A 16,451-nucleotide genomic window follows, 5' to 3' on the forward strand; every position below is an offset into this window, starting at 1 on the left:
AAAGAGCAGTGTAGTTTTATTTTTCCTTCATTCATTATAGTTGGTTGAGCAAATTTTCATATGTTTAAGTACCATCTGACTGTATTTTTCTGTGAACTGACTGTTCATTTATCTGAATATCAGATTTTTGTTTTTTCTTCCCAATTCTCTATAGCATATTAATTAAGTAGCCTTTTGTATCTGGTAAAAGTTGCATATATTTTTTCTTTGCCATTTATTGACTTTATTTAATTTTTTTCTACAATGCAAAGGATTTTATTAATACATTTTTTTAAAGTCAAATTTCTTTCATTGTTTCTGGATTTTGTCATACTTAGAAAAACTTTTCTACTGTCAGGAATGCACCCATGATTTCTACTATCCCTGTGTGGTTTTATTTTGTTTATACTTAAATGTTTAACCTATTTGGAGTTTATTTTATGTATGGGTGTAAGATATGGATTCAAGTTTATCTTTTCCCAGTTGATCCAAAATCATTAATTAAAAAGTCCATCTTGCTGTGCACAGTGGCACCCACCTTTATAATCCCAGCTACTTGGGAGGCTGAGGTAGGAGGACAGCTTAAGCTGGAGACCAGCCTGGACAACACAGCGAGACTCCTTCTCATTATGAAAAAAACAAAAAACAAACAAACAAAAAAGTCTTTCCCCCAGTCATTTGAGATGCTACATTCATCACATACCTAATTTCCAGATGTATGTGTGTCTATTTCAGGGCTTGCTATTTTATTTCCTTGAATTATCTATTCATGTACCAGTATCTCATTGCTTTAATTACAGAGATTTAATAGTGTGCTTCAATATCTGGTCAAATTTACTGGTCCTCCTATTGTGTCCCTCTTTTCCAAGGTTTTCCTAGATATTTCCATGTGAAATTTAGAATCAACTACTTAGCTCAAAAAAAAAAAAAATGTTTTTGACATTGGCATTTTTATTGGGATTAAGTTAAATTTATATATTAACATGGGAAGAATTGATATCTAATGATGCTGAGTCATCCTATCACTCCAAAAAAAAAAAAAAAACTGTTCATTTTTTTCAAATCTCATTTCATGTCTTTTTGTATACATTTCAGGAGTGTTTAAATTTTTCCTATACAGGTTTTGCACATTTCCTTTAAATTTATTCCTAAATCGTTTATCTTTTCTTGTTGCTATTGGTGTTTTAAATGAGACTTTCTTTTCCATTATAATCTCTAGCAAGTTATTGCTTGTATATTTGAAGACTATTGATTGTTCATGTTAATTTTATATAGAGCCAACTAACTGAATTCTCTTATTGTTTTAATTAGTTTTATTTTTGGTCTCTTATGTTTTCCATAAGATATTGTGTATTGTGTTCATATCATTGACAGAGATAGTTTTTGCCTCTTCTAATTTTCATGCCTCTAATTATTTTCTCTTCTCTGATTATATCGGGCAATAAATCTAACATAATATTAAATAGAATGAAGATTATCGGCATCCTTGTCTCCTTGAGTTTAATGGAAAAGGGGCTATGGTTGCAATATTAGGTAAATTAAAATCTATACAAATTTTATCAATTTGAGGAAGCATCCATCAGTTTCTGAATCCTTTGTGTCAGGAATGTTTGTTAAATTTTATCAACTGCCTTTCTGGCAGACTAAGGATATGATCACAGGATTATTTTTGTACATGTTGATGGATTTTCTAAAATTCAGCCATCGTTGAAATCCTGGAATAAACCTCACTTGATCAAAATGTATTATTTTTTTAATGTGCTGTTGGACTCAGTTTGCTATGTAGGAATTTTTAATCAATTGATTATGTCAATATTCATAAGTGAGATTGCTTCATAATAATTTTAGTAGACTCACATCTCCCTTGTACATATGTACCATGATTTGCTTCACTAGTTCCCTATCCATGACCACTTAGGTTATTTCTACAGTTTGTTAATATTAACAATGCAAGATATAAACTGGAGGCAAAATCTTTTGCCTTTCTGTGCTTATATCCCTATGAAAAATTTATAGACTAGGATTGTTGGATCAAAGGAAATTCCCATTTTGTATTTTATGAGACATTATTGTTTCCTCAAAAAGAACACTGGAATGTTTAAGTGGATGTGGAGTTTCATTAATTCCTTTGCATTAGACAAGGTACTAAAAGTTTACCTTACTAAGAGAAAGAGGGAAAAAACTTTTCTGTCTAGTTTTCCTGTTTCATCATAAGGTTTACAGACAACATGAAAGGCACTGTTAAAAAGCTTAAGTCGAGGAATCAAAGTTCCCAGTTTACTACTGATGAGCCATATGATCATAATTTTAATCTCCTTATTTCTCATAATAAAGGCAGACCAAAATTTTGAAGCTTACAGCATTATGATGAAGATAATTTAACTTGAGATAATGGACATATAAAATGGTTCTACGAATGCAAGACATAGCTATGGAAGGAAAATCTGATCATATTTATGTTTACTATCATCAGTAAACATTTAACAAGGAAACAAATCATTTAATTTATAAATGTAAGATTGGATCTACATGTAAGAAAGAGGGCTAATACTTTCAGGTGGGATGGGGAGATGAAGGGGAGACATAACTGTGTGCTATGGTGGACCCCTTCACAGAAGACTCAACAGGCATTTGCACCTCTCTCCATTGCCTGCCTCTCAATATGGAAGCTGAGAAAGTGACATGAAGTCATCCCTCTGTACTGCAGGGGATTTGTTCCAGGGTCTCTGCAGATACTAAAATCTATGGATGCTCAAGACCCTTAGAAAAAAATGGCATAGTATGTGCATATAACCTATGCACATCCTCCTGTATACTTTAAATCATCTCTAGATCACTTTAATATCTAATATAATGTAAATCCTATGTAAATAGTTTTTATACTGTATTATTTTTTATTGTTGTATTGTATTTTTTTTTTAAATATTTCCTATCTGTGGTTGGTTGAATCCATGCATGCAGAAGTGGTGGATATGGAGAGTTGGCTACACTCATTTTCTTAGTCTCCCTTGGAGCTAGAGGTATAAACGGTTCTGGTCTTGGAGATATAAAGCAAAGTGTATGGGAAGAGAGAATCCTTTGGAGATTTCTCCTCTCTCAAAAAAGGACAGTCCCTGTCCTGCTCCACTTCCTTCACTTCATGTCTTTGAATGAAGCTGGGTAAGGACACTATGCTTGGAGCAGAGGCAGCCATCTTCAAACCATGAGGCAACAGTCAGCATGCCATCTTGCAACTCTGAACCATCATCCTACGAACAGCAGAATAAATGGCTGAAGACAAGCCTGGGGCCTTGATGAAACTGTTGAGTCAAACTTAGGAACACGTATCACAAGAATTCTGGAGTAAATAACAAATATCCTTATGGCTCAAGCATTTCTTAGATTTTCTGACACCTCTAGCTACAAGTACCCTTAATGAAATACGTAAAAACCACTGCTTTACGGATATTATCTATTTGATTCCTTATAACAACCCTACGAGAGTCTTTCCTTTCAGAATGAGCGGGGTCCAAGGATTGACTAATCCTAGAACCCAAAATACCAGAGCTTGGCTTGGGCATAGGTCAACCTGACCAGCTACTGCCTTAATAGTCAAGAGGCAATTGTTTTTCTGTTCTGAAAAAAAGAAAACATCTAAGGCAGAGGTTACAGATTGGCAAATTCAGCTGAACATGTTATTAACATTTTTATTTTTTTAACAGATAAGAAAATATGAGGCTTAGAGCATAACTTGGTAGTAAATTATGGGGCCAGGATTGGACCCAAGGTCTGATCTCCTACCAGACTCATTCTAACTCTCTAACACCAAGCCTCTTCCCTCTCTCCACAGGGGGAAGGAGGGATTCTTCTCATCCATGTAGAACTACTTGGCCATCCAAGACATATTAAATTACAGAAAAGGGAGTGGACAAATATTATATTGTGATTACAAAAGGACTTTGGCTTTTATGGAAGAAACTGGACAAACTTTGGGTTTGTTTAACATGCAATATAATAGATTAGTAATGCATGCCGGCCCTCTGACTCTCCGGAGGAAGAACTGAGCTGCGGCCACTTGCCATGCTGGCGTACACTAAGTTTCAGTTACACCCTACAGTAACTATGAGACATAAAAAATAACTTCAGAGTTGTGTTAGACACAACTCACTGTGCACGTTGCTGCTGATCACATATAACAAAACATTAAATTACTTAAGAATGCACCCTGAGGAAAAGAAAAATCAAAGAATAATTATGTGTGCTATTTAAGAAGCTGTAAGGTGATGGGGCCTTTAGTACTTGGATTCTAGTTCAAAAGATGAAAAGAGTGCTTAAGAAACTGAAGAGCTTCTTTTCCCAAAAATGTATCTGGATGAATATTGGCAATGGGTAGGGAATATAGTCTTTCATCTGATGAGGGGTAATAAAAAAACTTGTCATGAGACAATAGTTCAGGCTGACTTGTTTTTCACCCCCTCTAAAAGAAACAGCCTCATTAGTACTGAGATACCCATGTTGCCATGCCGCGTGGTGGTTTCCAGAACAACACAACAGGAGGTACTAAGCAGGGTAGGGAGGGGTGCATAGTCAGCACAATGCTTTTCATGTTGAAATATAAACTCACACACCCCCTTCCAGCTAACATTCATGAAATTCTAAAGCATAAATCTTATTTTTTTCTCTTTTCATTGAGATTTGGGATAGACTGTGTGTATAATGAAAAGGATTAATGTGTGACCACAAGGATAGCTTTCTGATGAAAGCACGATCACCAAACAAAAAACTGCAGTGGAGGCAGCGTAAAGCAGGTGGGCTGTGGGGAAACAAGAACACAGAAGCAGTGACTTAGAAAGCAGTATTATAGAACTCAGGAAAAAGTGATGAAGTGATGAAAAGGCAAAAAAAAGAAAGAAATTTGGAGGACAGATGTAAGAGAACCAAAACATATACGCAGAGCGAGATTGTACAAGGAAGAAAGAGAGAAGACAGCATATCAAACCTCTAGAAATAGCAGATGAAAATTTCCCTAGAGCTGGACATAGCCTGGAGATGTGAATAAAGTTCAAGGATAGTGGAAACAACCTACAAAAACTTGGGCAGAAAAAGAAAATTATTAAAACTAAACCAAAATTAGGTTGGTATCAGACTTCTCTTCTAGAACTCTAAATACCATCAAAAATACTAAGCAAAAAGACTATTTTTACTCCAATTGTATACACCAAAAAAAATCATTATTTAAACAGCAATAAATGGATGTTCTCAGACATCCAAAGTCTTTAAATGTATACAAGCCCAGTACCTTTCTCTGAACAAAAGTAATTGAGTAAGTTCCCTAGTTAACTGAACAATGAATCAAAATAAAGGATTCAAGTAAATAAGAAAATTGAAATAAAAGAAATTGCAGTGAATAATAAAAAGAGTAAAATGGCTTATGATGGTTTTTTTTTAATAGAAGACCTTGTGGCAAAGCTCCTTAGAAGTTTTTACAAGTAGATAGACAATAAAAATTTCTCTGTTTTAACAAGTGTAGAAATTGACCTTTCAGAGGCTTGATTCAGCACGATGAAAGAAGGAAAGACTACAAACCACCAAAACATTTAAAATTCTTTGCAACATACTACGTGGGACCTCAATAAGGTCTTGTCCTTTACAAAAGGAACTGTGTTCTGATGTCAAAGAAGCTTCTAACTCCTGAAGGAGAGCTGAGGCCTTATGAGGGTCCCCTGGGGTCCCATGGACAAGCCAGGCATGGCTGGAGCTGAGCTGGAGGAGAAGCCCTGTCCAAAAGTATAGAGCGTGTGACAGAGACGACAGGTGGAGGGCTCAGCTGTGAGATGGAGGACTCCCACAGCCACAGGAAACACTTGAGCCATGACAGAACACTGCACCTGATGTGGCACTTCAATGGATGTTAAGCCTGGGCTGGACTCTGTTCCCCACATCCTTCGTCCACTGGTCCACTGCTCTGTGTCTCCTGAAATGGGAGCTTCTATCCTCTCATGCTTTCTCTACACTCTACCTGCCTCTGCCTCCCTATTTCAACCAGGGTCCCTCTGCCAAGCGCTGCCCTGGGGATTCTTTAGCCAACTCAGTTAGCTCCAGGGTGGCCTGGGCATCTTCCTTGGAGGCATGTCTGCCTTTCTCAGCCTGAGCACCCTCATTCATCAGGATCTTGGTGAGACGCTCTGGTGGTAGGCCCTGCACTCTGGAAGATCTAAGAGGTATTTCAGTGAGGGACTTGAGGGGAATATTTTAGGCTCACCAGTCTTCCCTGGAGGTATTTTCTAGCAACCTGGGAGGGCCTTGCGTTCACCATGGCTGCTCCTGGGTGCCACACCAACTAGTCTGGGGGTTCATGAGGCCACATACACTCCATATAAATTATATTTCTCCTGTAGCTGACAATGCTACATCAGGGGAGGAACTAATATGTCCCTTGGCACCATGCCACCAGCTTCCCATCTGCTAGGATCTTCTTGGCCAATTCTGAGGTGCTCCAGAGCAGTGTCTTCTCTTGGAGGGGGGTGACTTTGGTGCCTGTTTTGGGGCAAGCTTTTGGCTCTCATTCACTGGCAAAGCTCACACTCTAGAGCTCTCCCCAAAGATCTAACTTTAGGCACAACAAAAGCAGCCTTCTTTGAAGGGGCAGGAGTCATCCAAGCCACAGTATCCTTTGTGTCCAGGGGAAGCTGCCTTCTTCTTTGTGGGAGCCATCTGTTCCAAGTTTCTCTTCTGTTTGGAGGGTCTGAGGGTGACATAGGCACCCTGCTAAGGGTCTGATTCTTCTTCTTCAAGCCTCTCAGTTGAAAAAGTCACTGCTTCTGACAATCCACTGGTGCTTAGGAAACCTTCCTGCCCATACTGGGGGAAATTCTGCAAAAACAACACTGAGTAGCAAGAAAGATGCTAAGGACAGTACTTGCTGAGAGAACAGCTGGGAATGGCTCAAGGAGAAGAGGAAGCTGGGAATCCATTCTCTGGAAGTTGTGGGAGGCCTCCTAGGCAGGCTCCGCTATGGCTCTGCCTAAAAAACTTTTTAAAATATGGGTAGGCAGTGTAATTTGATGTCAAAAATCATTCTTAACAAAAGAAATTAACAGTGTAAAATATGAGTGAATAACGAGCCATGAAACCATTATATAAATCTATGAGTTTATTGTTTAAACATTTTAGTTATGAGGAAAAAATGTCTATATTTTCGATATCTTTCTATCATTAACATATATATATTATCAGTATTACTGATTCCCTCATTCAGGGATACAAGAAAAACTTAGGTCTTGTTCTAAGGATTAGGAAAGGAAGCCTAGGAATCTATTTTTCTGGCATCAGAACCCAGTTCCTTTTGTACAGGACAAGTAGTTATGTGGGTCCCACTTAGCATGTTGAAAAGAATTTAAAGTGTTCTCAGGTGCTGGAGATACAGCGACAACCATATGAAGACGTCTGTCCTTTGAGAGCCGTACTGTGGGGGAGGGGAGGGGGGAAGATGACGGCACAAATTTAAAAAAAATAGTAAATAGTCTGTTAGGTAGTCATAAGGGCCTTGAACACATAAAGCAGTGAGATGGGCATTGAGAATGTGAGGAGATACACTCTCACTTGGGAGCGGGCCATGCATATTTTTAGAGACTAGGCTTTCTTTAGAGACTAGGTTTTCTTTCCAGGCAGAGGGAACAACGGACACAAGTGACAAAGGGGTCAGCGTGCTCAGGCTGGGCCGGAGCAAGCAGTCTGGCCTTGGCATCAGAGAGAAGGTGTGGAAGGGGATGCAGACCCCTCGGGGTCTTCAGGCCCTCATAAGGTCATTCACTCTGAGAGTAAAAAAACACTGGCTCCGAGAGCGATGGCAAGGCACTGGAGTCTTGAGCAGAGGAGTGACATGACACAACGATTTTTATCAGACTCCTTGGGCTATATGTTGAGAGGGACTAAAGGGGGCAAGGACAGCAGCTAAGGGAGACTCGTGACGAGGCTTTTATAAAAATCCAGCCAGCAGGTGATAAAGGTTTGGACCAGAAGAACAGGGAATGTGTGGCCAGGTGAGGTATGCGTGGACATTAGAGTCAACAGGATCTGCTTGTACAGTACTTGTGGCAAGTCAGAGAACGAGAACTCAAGGGCTGGGAGGGTTTTGTACTGGGCAACCGGGACTGCTGTTAGCTGCCATATAGAAAACTGCAGGAGGAGTAAGTTTTGTTTGTTCAGTTGGTTTCAGTTTGTTTGTTTGTTTGTTTCCGGGGGCGGTATTGGTTTTGGATGTGCTGAAAGTGAAGTCAACTAAGCGGCTGGATCCCTGAGGGCAGAGTGCAGGGGGGACCTCAGGGCTGGACACATCCACGGGGCAGTCCTCAGCATAGAGACAGCATCTCAACCAGGACCTGGATTAGGTCACCAAGAGGGTGGGTATAGACAGAAAGGCAGACAGATGGAAAGCCTGAACCGGGTCAGTCCTGGTTCAGACAAGAGGAGGAAAGCAATGGAGACTGAGAAGGACAGGAAACGAGATAGAATGAAGGATCTAGGACAGTATTGTCTTGAAAGCCACGTGAAAAGAGTATATCAGAACGGAGGAAAACAGTAAAATGAGGACTGATAAAAGATTAGTTGATTAGTAATGTGGAGCTTATTGTTCTTGACCACATTATTTTCGATACAGTTTGATGCGAGGACAGAAATTGGAGTTAGCACGAGATTGGCTTTAAATGGAAGGAGAGAATGAGGTTTCAGCTAGTAAGATCAAGGGAAGAGTTTTTTCTTTAAAAATGGATAAAATAAAAGAAATTATAAAGGGGGAAAAATAGAAGATTTTTACTGGAATTGTTGAAATATAAGACTATCATATTTATTCCAGGAAAAACAAACCACTAATTGGTGGAATATTTTCAGATCTTTGGGCACTTTGCCCCTGACCACCATCTTTAAGGTCAGAATCAGAAAGAAACAGATCAAGGTTACTGGAGAAAGTAGAGAGGTTTTCAGCGCAGTATGGTGACCACCCCTGGCTTCCAATTTTAAATTAGTCTTACACCCCACCAGCTTCCTTTCTCTCCTGGGCCTATCTTCTTTGACATTTCTTTCTTCCCACTGCCTGCTTCTCCCTCCCCATTCCAGTTTCGACCCTCTGAAATCCAAGGTCTATAGACCCACTGAATTAAATATCTTAAAGGAAACTTTACATGCTTCCAAGAAAATCTCCTTCTCGAAGAAAAACTCAGTACTGCAAATCAGCATGGTTTATTCTTTGAGGATCAAGAGGCCACAGACAGTCAGACTTCCTGAGCTAATAAAAGAAAATGCTAGCTCCAGGCATCTGAGATCAAAAGGAAGGATGAAAGGCCAAAGGAAACGTCATTCTCCTGAAATTCAGAAAGTCATGGTTTCTTAAAATGAAAATCCAATGCATGCAAAACAGGGTTTGTGAAGAAAGAAATTTCTTGACCGCTTTATACTAATCTACTTCCCCCAGTCACACAGATACCGTCTGAGGAGTTATAATGATGATCTGTTGAGAAACCCAAAAGAAACTATAAACACTTCAGAAAATGTAATCTGACCTTCCCTTTCCTCCTATTGAACAATTTAGACTAAAGCCATTAGGTAGGACCAAGCAAGTTAGGCTTTTACCTGGGCTGGCCTGGGGTGCAGAGCCCATGTGGGTGAGGAGGAAATTCACCTGTGAAGGGGAATACGTACCTACTGCAACTATATATTGTGGGTCAGTTTTCTCACTGTCTGAGAGGGAAGTTGCAAAAAAAAAGGGAGAAAACCAGAACAAACCATGTGAGGTTGGATTAGAATCAGAGCTATCAGTTTTTAAGTACCTCCACGGATTAGAATTGGAGGTTCAGAAATATAAATGTAAATGTGTAGATATGTGTACAAGTGTGTGTGTGTGTGTGTGTGTGTGTGGTGTGTGTGTCTATCCAAACCTACAACCCTTGCTCTGTTCACTGAGAGGGCCCGGGAGCAGTGCCACCCAGGAACAATGAGCACAACTACAGCACAGATCCTGACGTCCAAATCTTATTCTCCAGGAAAGTAACCAGGGCTTTTTGAGAAATGGCTTTTTCTAGGGCTGGGGCAGGGGAAATACAGATGATCTGGAAAGCAAAGAAGTGCTCAAAGAATAAGGAGACACATCAAAAGAACACAGAAACTAACTTAAAGAGGCTTCCACTGCCCTAATCTGGGACAATATAAACATCAAAATAAACAATAAGAGAAAATGGAATAAAATGAGAATCCCTGAGTCCATACTTACATAAGTAAAGGAATAAGTCAAAAGTTTAACAAAGAATGGGATATATGTGTGGTTTTAAAATATCTCCCTACAAAATACTTATTAATTACAAAGGGAAAACGTATCATTTCACAGTGAAGAAATCTGGCAGACAATAGCCAATCAAGTAATCAAAGTGAACATCAGGATGCAATTAGAACAGAGTATTATCTCTGTGATATTCCTGCCAAAGGTCAATAACTTGAATTCATTATGAGGAAACCCCAAATCAAAGAACATTCTACAAAATAACTGACCAGTAATCTTTAAAAGTACTGAAGTGCAAGAAAGACCTAGGAACTGTTGCAGACAGAAAGAGGCCAAAGAGACACAACACGTAAATGCAATGCTTGAATTTAAATTGTTTTTTTTTTCCTATACAGAATATGCAAAGGACAACTGGCAAAACTTCAATGACACCTGAATTTCATGTGGTAGAAATGAATCAATGTTAATTTCCTGATTTTAATGGTGGCATTGCAGTTGTGCAAGAGAATGTCCTTATTTGTAGGAAATATATACTGAAGTATTTGTAGATCAAGGGAATATCAGGTTGGCAACTTACTCTCAAATAATTCAGGGAGAAAAAAAGCTCTTTGTATTATAATTGCAACTTTTCTGTAATTATGAGATAGTATCAAAATAAAATAATTTGACAAAGAATCCTTATCCTCATTCCCAAACATATATGATCATTAAAGTTACCGAGTGTGATAACAGCCCTTGGAACTAATTGTTCACAGAAGATACTTGGACCAACACTCTCGGAACCAATTCTATTCAATTATTAGCATGAAAGGAGGCCCAGTAGAGAGGAGAGTCTTCCGTGTTTGGGCCCAAAGCATTTAAAGTTAGCCTTTTCCTTTTCTCTACCTATAAGCACAGGCTTAGGTGAAAAGGAGAAGAAAGAAAAAGAACCTTGAATTTATCTACACAAAGGGACAATCTGAGAAAAAATTTAGAAGCTGTGTCAAGTTCCTTGCATCATGGTAGAAACGGTGAAGCAGACCAATATAATAAAAGTACAACTGGTGTTTTCAGGATCTCATTTAATTCTATCTGTATCTAGCTTTTAAGAAAGAAGGCCTAAAAATTATTTAGTTTCAATATTGTGAGCATCATTAAAATTAAGTTAAAAGATGAATAAAACACCATGGTTCTGAAAAGTGAAGGACCAAATCGTGCTGAAGCCAGGATTAGAAGCCATGGTTGGCATTCCATGACAGTCTAACTTGTAATCCCCTGATCTCTCCACTACAGCAGGTTGGTTCTCTGTTAAAAAAAAAAAAAAAAAAAAAAAATGCTATTTTGTTCTCCAAGAAATAAAATGCTCTGGGAAAACTCAGACAGCCATGAATTAATCAGAACTTGACTAAGAATCCACTTGCCCCTCCATTTATGACATATTTTACAAATAAAAATCCCCAATAGAACATGTAGGATTGGTAATTGAATAGTTTTCCAAGATGTTACCCCTGTATGCACATTTTTTAATGCCTCTCTGTTCATTCTACATCAGTAGCTTCATTGATTCCAACACCTAAACCATCACTTTGTAAGCAGGAACAGTAAGTTACTGCTGGCCTGAGAATGTTCATTCAGTATCTACACTGCTTCTTACATAAAGTTCAACATGTTGCCTGAAATATGAAAATAATCTTCTTGCTTTTCCTTCAGTCTTCCAAACAAATACTTGTGAATTTAACCAAGGAGACAAGAAAGACAGCTGGAACCAGAAAACAAAATAGTATCAATTACTAATATTTCCCATTCTCTGCTCAGGCTTGTCTTATCTGAAGCTTGTAAAATTGTTTAATCTTTTCCATCATCTCAGGGAAAAGAGAGCCTGGAAAATCCTAGTCATTTCACAGTAACTATCAGTGGGATTTTCCATAACTCTCTGGATGCAAAATGAAAATCTTGAGAAGTTGATCCAATTCTAAATCTTACTTCTCAACTTACTAATAAATATGAAGAGACAATTCATATACATTTTCTTCAAAAAACATCTGGTGTCTTGGCCAGACTGCTGATACCTGAAAAAGTTTCTAAGTTTGTTCCAACAAATCTAGATTTAAAGAGCTCAAAAACACATCTGTGCACTAAACATTCTTTTCTACATCTGATTTAGGGCCAGCGATGGAACTGAGAGACAGAAACTTGCCAAGGACTTGGGAAAGAGAGGAATAAAATTGCCTTCTAAAAGTTAAACTGTAAAACCAACACTTAATATATCAGGGCTGAGAAATCAGAAATCACCACAAAGGGACAAAAATGTTTATAGGCCAGCAAGACTTGGCTATGACCCCACTAAAGGTATAATACACACATCTAAAGACTATCAATCAGTCATGGAGTCATGGAAGGAGAAGGATTGCTCAGAAAGACTTGAGCAGAACCCGCCAAGGCTCTTTTTGGAGTTGAGGGAGTCAGGGGCAGCAGATTTGGTGTAGCACAGAACCCCCAACAAGGCATCTCTATTGTGAAAATGAAGGCATTGCTTTATCTCCATCTGATTACCATTAAGCCTTACCCTGGGCTGGCCTGTCTTATTCATGATGGAAAGCTCATCATTGAACCTACTGCCTAGCCTAGGGCAAACAATCATTAGATGTTTGCTCAATGAATTTGCTCCAACTCTTTGCTCAGAACCTCCCGATGATAATTTGGCTCCCCACAGAGTTCCGACTACAGGGAGAGAATGATCTCGTTTTGTGGATTTGAAACTTCTGGTCCCTGTGCCAGCTACTAAATTCATTGAAATATACAGGTTAGCACTGAGTTTGCTTACTCCAGGCTGTTCCCAAAGGAAGGGCCCTTGTGTATGCTGCTGGATCAAATTTCTGACCTCCAAGGGCTGGCAATGAGTCTCTGGGGCATGGTAACTTCACCAGGATGATGATGATGGTGGTGGTGATGGGGACCACGTTGGCCACGGCAAAGCATCTTCTACGCATTATCAGACATTGTACAGTGTTCTTTCCATACTTCAACTCATTTAATCTCCACAATAATCCAATAAATTAGGCATTATAAGTATTCTCATTTTGTAAATGAGGAAACTGATGCTCAGAAAGCTATAGTAACTTACCCAAAGACCTATATTCAGAACCTGGATTCAGATCCAGATTTGTCTGACTCTAAAGCCTAATTTCTTAAATTCTTAAAAATACCACCTTTGGGAAGATGAATCCTTATCCTTCTCCTAGCCACATTGCTCTGCATCAGCAGTGTACTCTAGGCCATTCTAGTCCATCTTCAACATGACTCTTCATCAATGCAGCACCGTTGTACACGCCTTCGCCTTCGCAAGAACACACATACAGCAGCAATCCACCCTAATCAGGAGTGTGCAGAGTCAAGCCCCATCTCAAGAAACGGCATGACTGTCTACTCCATGCCATCAGGCCATTAGCTTCAGGACCCCAAAATGGGGGCTTCCTTCTTTACGCTTCCATCTCCCTCACCAGCCCTGCCGCACACCACCCAATCATTCACACGCCCTCCAATTAAACCACTTCAATACTTCCCTAACTCATCCACTTCCCCTCTGCTCACTATCCCCATTACTACTATCCATCTTTCACCTGGACCACGACAAAAATCTCCTAGGTTGTGTTTTTGCTTTTACTCTTGCTCGACTTTGCTCCATTTTGCACCCGAATCTTGGGGATAAGTTCTCAAAGATGCATCCAGTGATCTTTATACAATCTAATCATGGCATTCCACAGTTAAAACGCCTTCCGTATGACCCTTTGTTATCCTCTGTGCTTCAGCTCTAATCGTGACTGGCCTGCAGTTTCAGAATATACTCAGCTCTGTAAGCCCCAGGATGGCACACATACTGGGTGTGGATACACCCACAAGCCCCCACATGTCCCTGGCCTAGTCTTCTGTCCACACCTCCCCTGGTCAGCTCATACAGGTACTCCAGAACTCACTCATATTCCACCTCCTCTAGGAAGCCTGGGTTGGGTGCCCAACTGAGGGGTTCTCATCACACCCCTACTTACCCCTCCTCTCACTATATGGGAATTTTTTATTCATGTGACTCCAGCTCTGGACTCTGACCTCCCTGAAAACCAGGACGCATCCTGTTTGTACACAGGCCTAACATGAACAAATGCTTGTTAAATGAAAGAAGAAATGTGAGCCTGGTATATCATAGGTGTCAGAATCCACCCAGCTTCCTCAAGTACCAACTGTGTGATCTTGAGAAAATTGTTTCATCTCTCTAGACCTCAGAGACACTGTCTGTAAAATGGGGATCATAAAATCTATACTGTCAAAGTTATTTTGAGATTTAAACTAAATCATATATGTATAAAGTCCTCCGCACCATGCCCAATATATAAGCACTCAAATATTGGCTGTTGTTATTATTACTATGTCCTTCAAGACCCAACTGAAAACATTAGTGTTCTTGCAAGACTTTGTAGATATTCCCAGTCCACCATGATGACTCTGCTGCTCCATACAACATAATACATTATCTTGCACCCCTGAATAATACTGTTTGAAAGGGTCTGTCCTTTCCATACATTCTTCAAGGAGCATAATACTTCAACAAATCCTTCTAGAAGAAATGATAACATTTAGATCTGTTTCGTTCTAGAACCTAATGGTGTCCTTTTGCTGCCCACTGGAGCCTTAAACCATGGACATTCACATTGCCACTCCTAATGATGCAAATGCCATAAAGAGAGGACAGTGACACATAGAAAAACAGCAGGGCTCTGGAAGGGAGCCCTGCTGATTCCAAATTAGAAATTAGGTCTTAAAGGGGGCACAAGTAAGATTAGGTCTTAGAAAAAGGGTCCTCTGTCACAACAGATGTGGAAAGGGGAATTACCAGACCAGTGGTGAAAAAAGTGTAAATAGCATAATATGCCTCTATTCCTGTATGGAATATTCTGCAGCCATTAAAAATAGATAAGGAGCCAACTAATACAATGGTGGCAAATAAGAACATGTAAAAGACAATGTTAAGTAAAAAGGATTCACATAATACATGGCTTTTTGATCACAGTATGCGAAATTTGCTTTAAAACAAAAAACCTTAAGGCGGCAGATGAAAATTGTAATAGTTGTAGCAAGGTGATGAGTTTGTCGGTGAAACTTTTTTTTTAATCAATTCCCCACACCTTTTGTAGTGTTGTCCTATATCATTAAAATGTAAAAAAAATATTTCTCAGAAAACGTATATTCTGTGCGTCTCCTTTACAGAGGGCTCCAGGAAGAAATGAGATAGGACAGAAGACACGCCCTAGGCTGCAGGGCCGCGGAGAGCCACAAGCCTGACTCAGCAGCGTGCAGGCGTGGGGCGAACGTGGCATGGGGGCGCCCTGCAAGTGGATCCGGCTCTTGCCGAGTCATTTCTCCACCTCCCCCTCTGGGCATTACTGAGTGCCCGCCGCCGCCGGCATGCTACACTCAGTGGCCCCGGCCCCACTTCCAGACCCGACCTTGCTTGTACCCAAGCGACCCTACTTGCAAATGATCTCTCTGGGAGAAGGGAGAAACCGCAAGGGCTGAAAAGTGTGCGCCCAGGCTCAGGTCCCCGCGACCTCGCCGTCCCCAGGCCCTCCCTGGCACCCCCGATCCCGGTGCCCCCGTACCTCTTGCAGGGGATGAGCGCCTTCCTCTCGTCCAGCACCCGCACGCGCTGGTTGAGCCCGTCGTAGGAGAGCAGGGCGCGGCTGTTGCGCCCGGTGCTCTGCCGGTACAGAACCTGGCGCCCCTCCCACTGCTGCGGCGCCTGGCACGGGCGCGGCGCCCCCGGGAAGCCCGCCGCCCCCAGGCCGCACAGGCCGCCCAGAGTCCAGACCCAGAGGCTGCCCAGCAGCCAGGCGCCCAAGGCCCCCCGGGCCACGCGGAGGGGAGCGGGGCCTGGCATCACGACCCTTCACCCCCGGGGGCGAGCCCGAGCCCAAGGGGGCGCTGAGGCGTCCCGGCGCAGAATGGCTTCCGCCGCTTCTCTTCGCACTGCGCGGGGAGTGTGGTCTGGGCGAAGGTGCTTCCAGTCCCCGCAGTGGCCTCTGCAGCAGTGGAGATCAGGACGTGCCAGCCCAGGGAGCGGGGACGGCTCCAGTGAATCGCGCGGGAGCTATTTCTGCCTTGGACGCTGCCTGCTGCCGCTTCTGTTTTCACTGCTCACTGCTGCCAACAGGAAATGCAGTGGCAGTGGTGCCACTAGCATCCTCAAAGGCAT

The 16,451-nt window shown here is 41.0% G+C and overlaps 1 protein-coding gene across 1 annotated transcript in view; it reads right to left on the minus strand.

Annotated features, from left to right (window-relative positions):
- Positions 1–16,451, minus strand: part of EPDR1 (ependymin related 1) — a 29,707-nt gene extending 13,256 nt beyond the window's left edge. The window contains 4 exon segments of the mRNA XM_069462237.1: positions 15,859–16,137; positions 16,139–16,309; positions 16,311–16,373; positions 16,375–16,451. Of these exon segments, the coding sequence (XP_069318338.1) occupies positions 15,859–16,137; positions 16,139–16,309; positions 16,311–16,373; positions 16,375–16,451 (590 nt within the window).

The sequence above is a fragment of the Eulemur rufifrons genome, chromosome 29 (genome assembly GCF_041146395.1).
Source record: "Eulemur rufifrons isolate Redbay chromosome 29, OSU_ERuf_1, whole genome shotgun sequence".
Classification (NCBI taxonomy): Eukaryota; Metazoa; Chordata; class Mammalia; order Primates; family Lemuridae; genus Eulemur; species Eulemur rufifrons.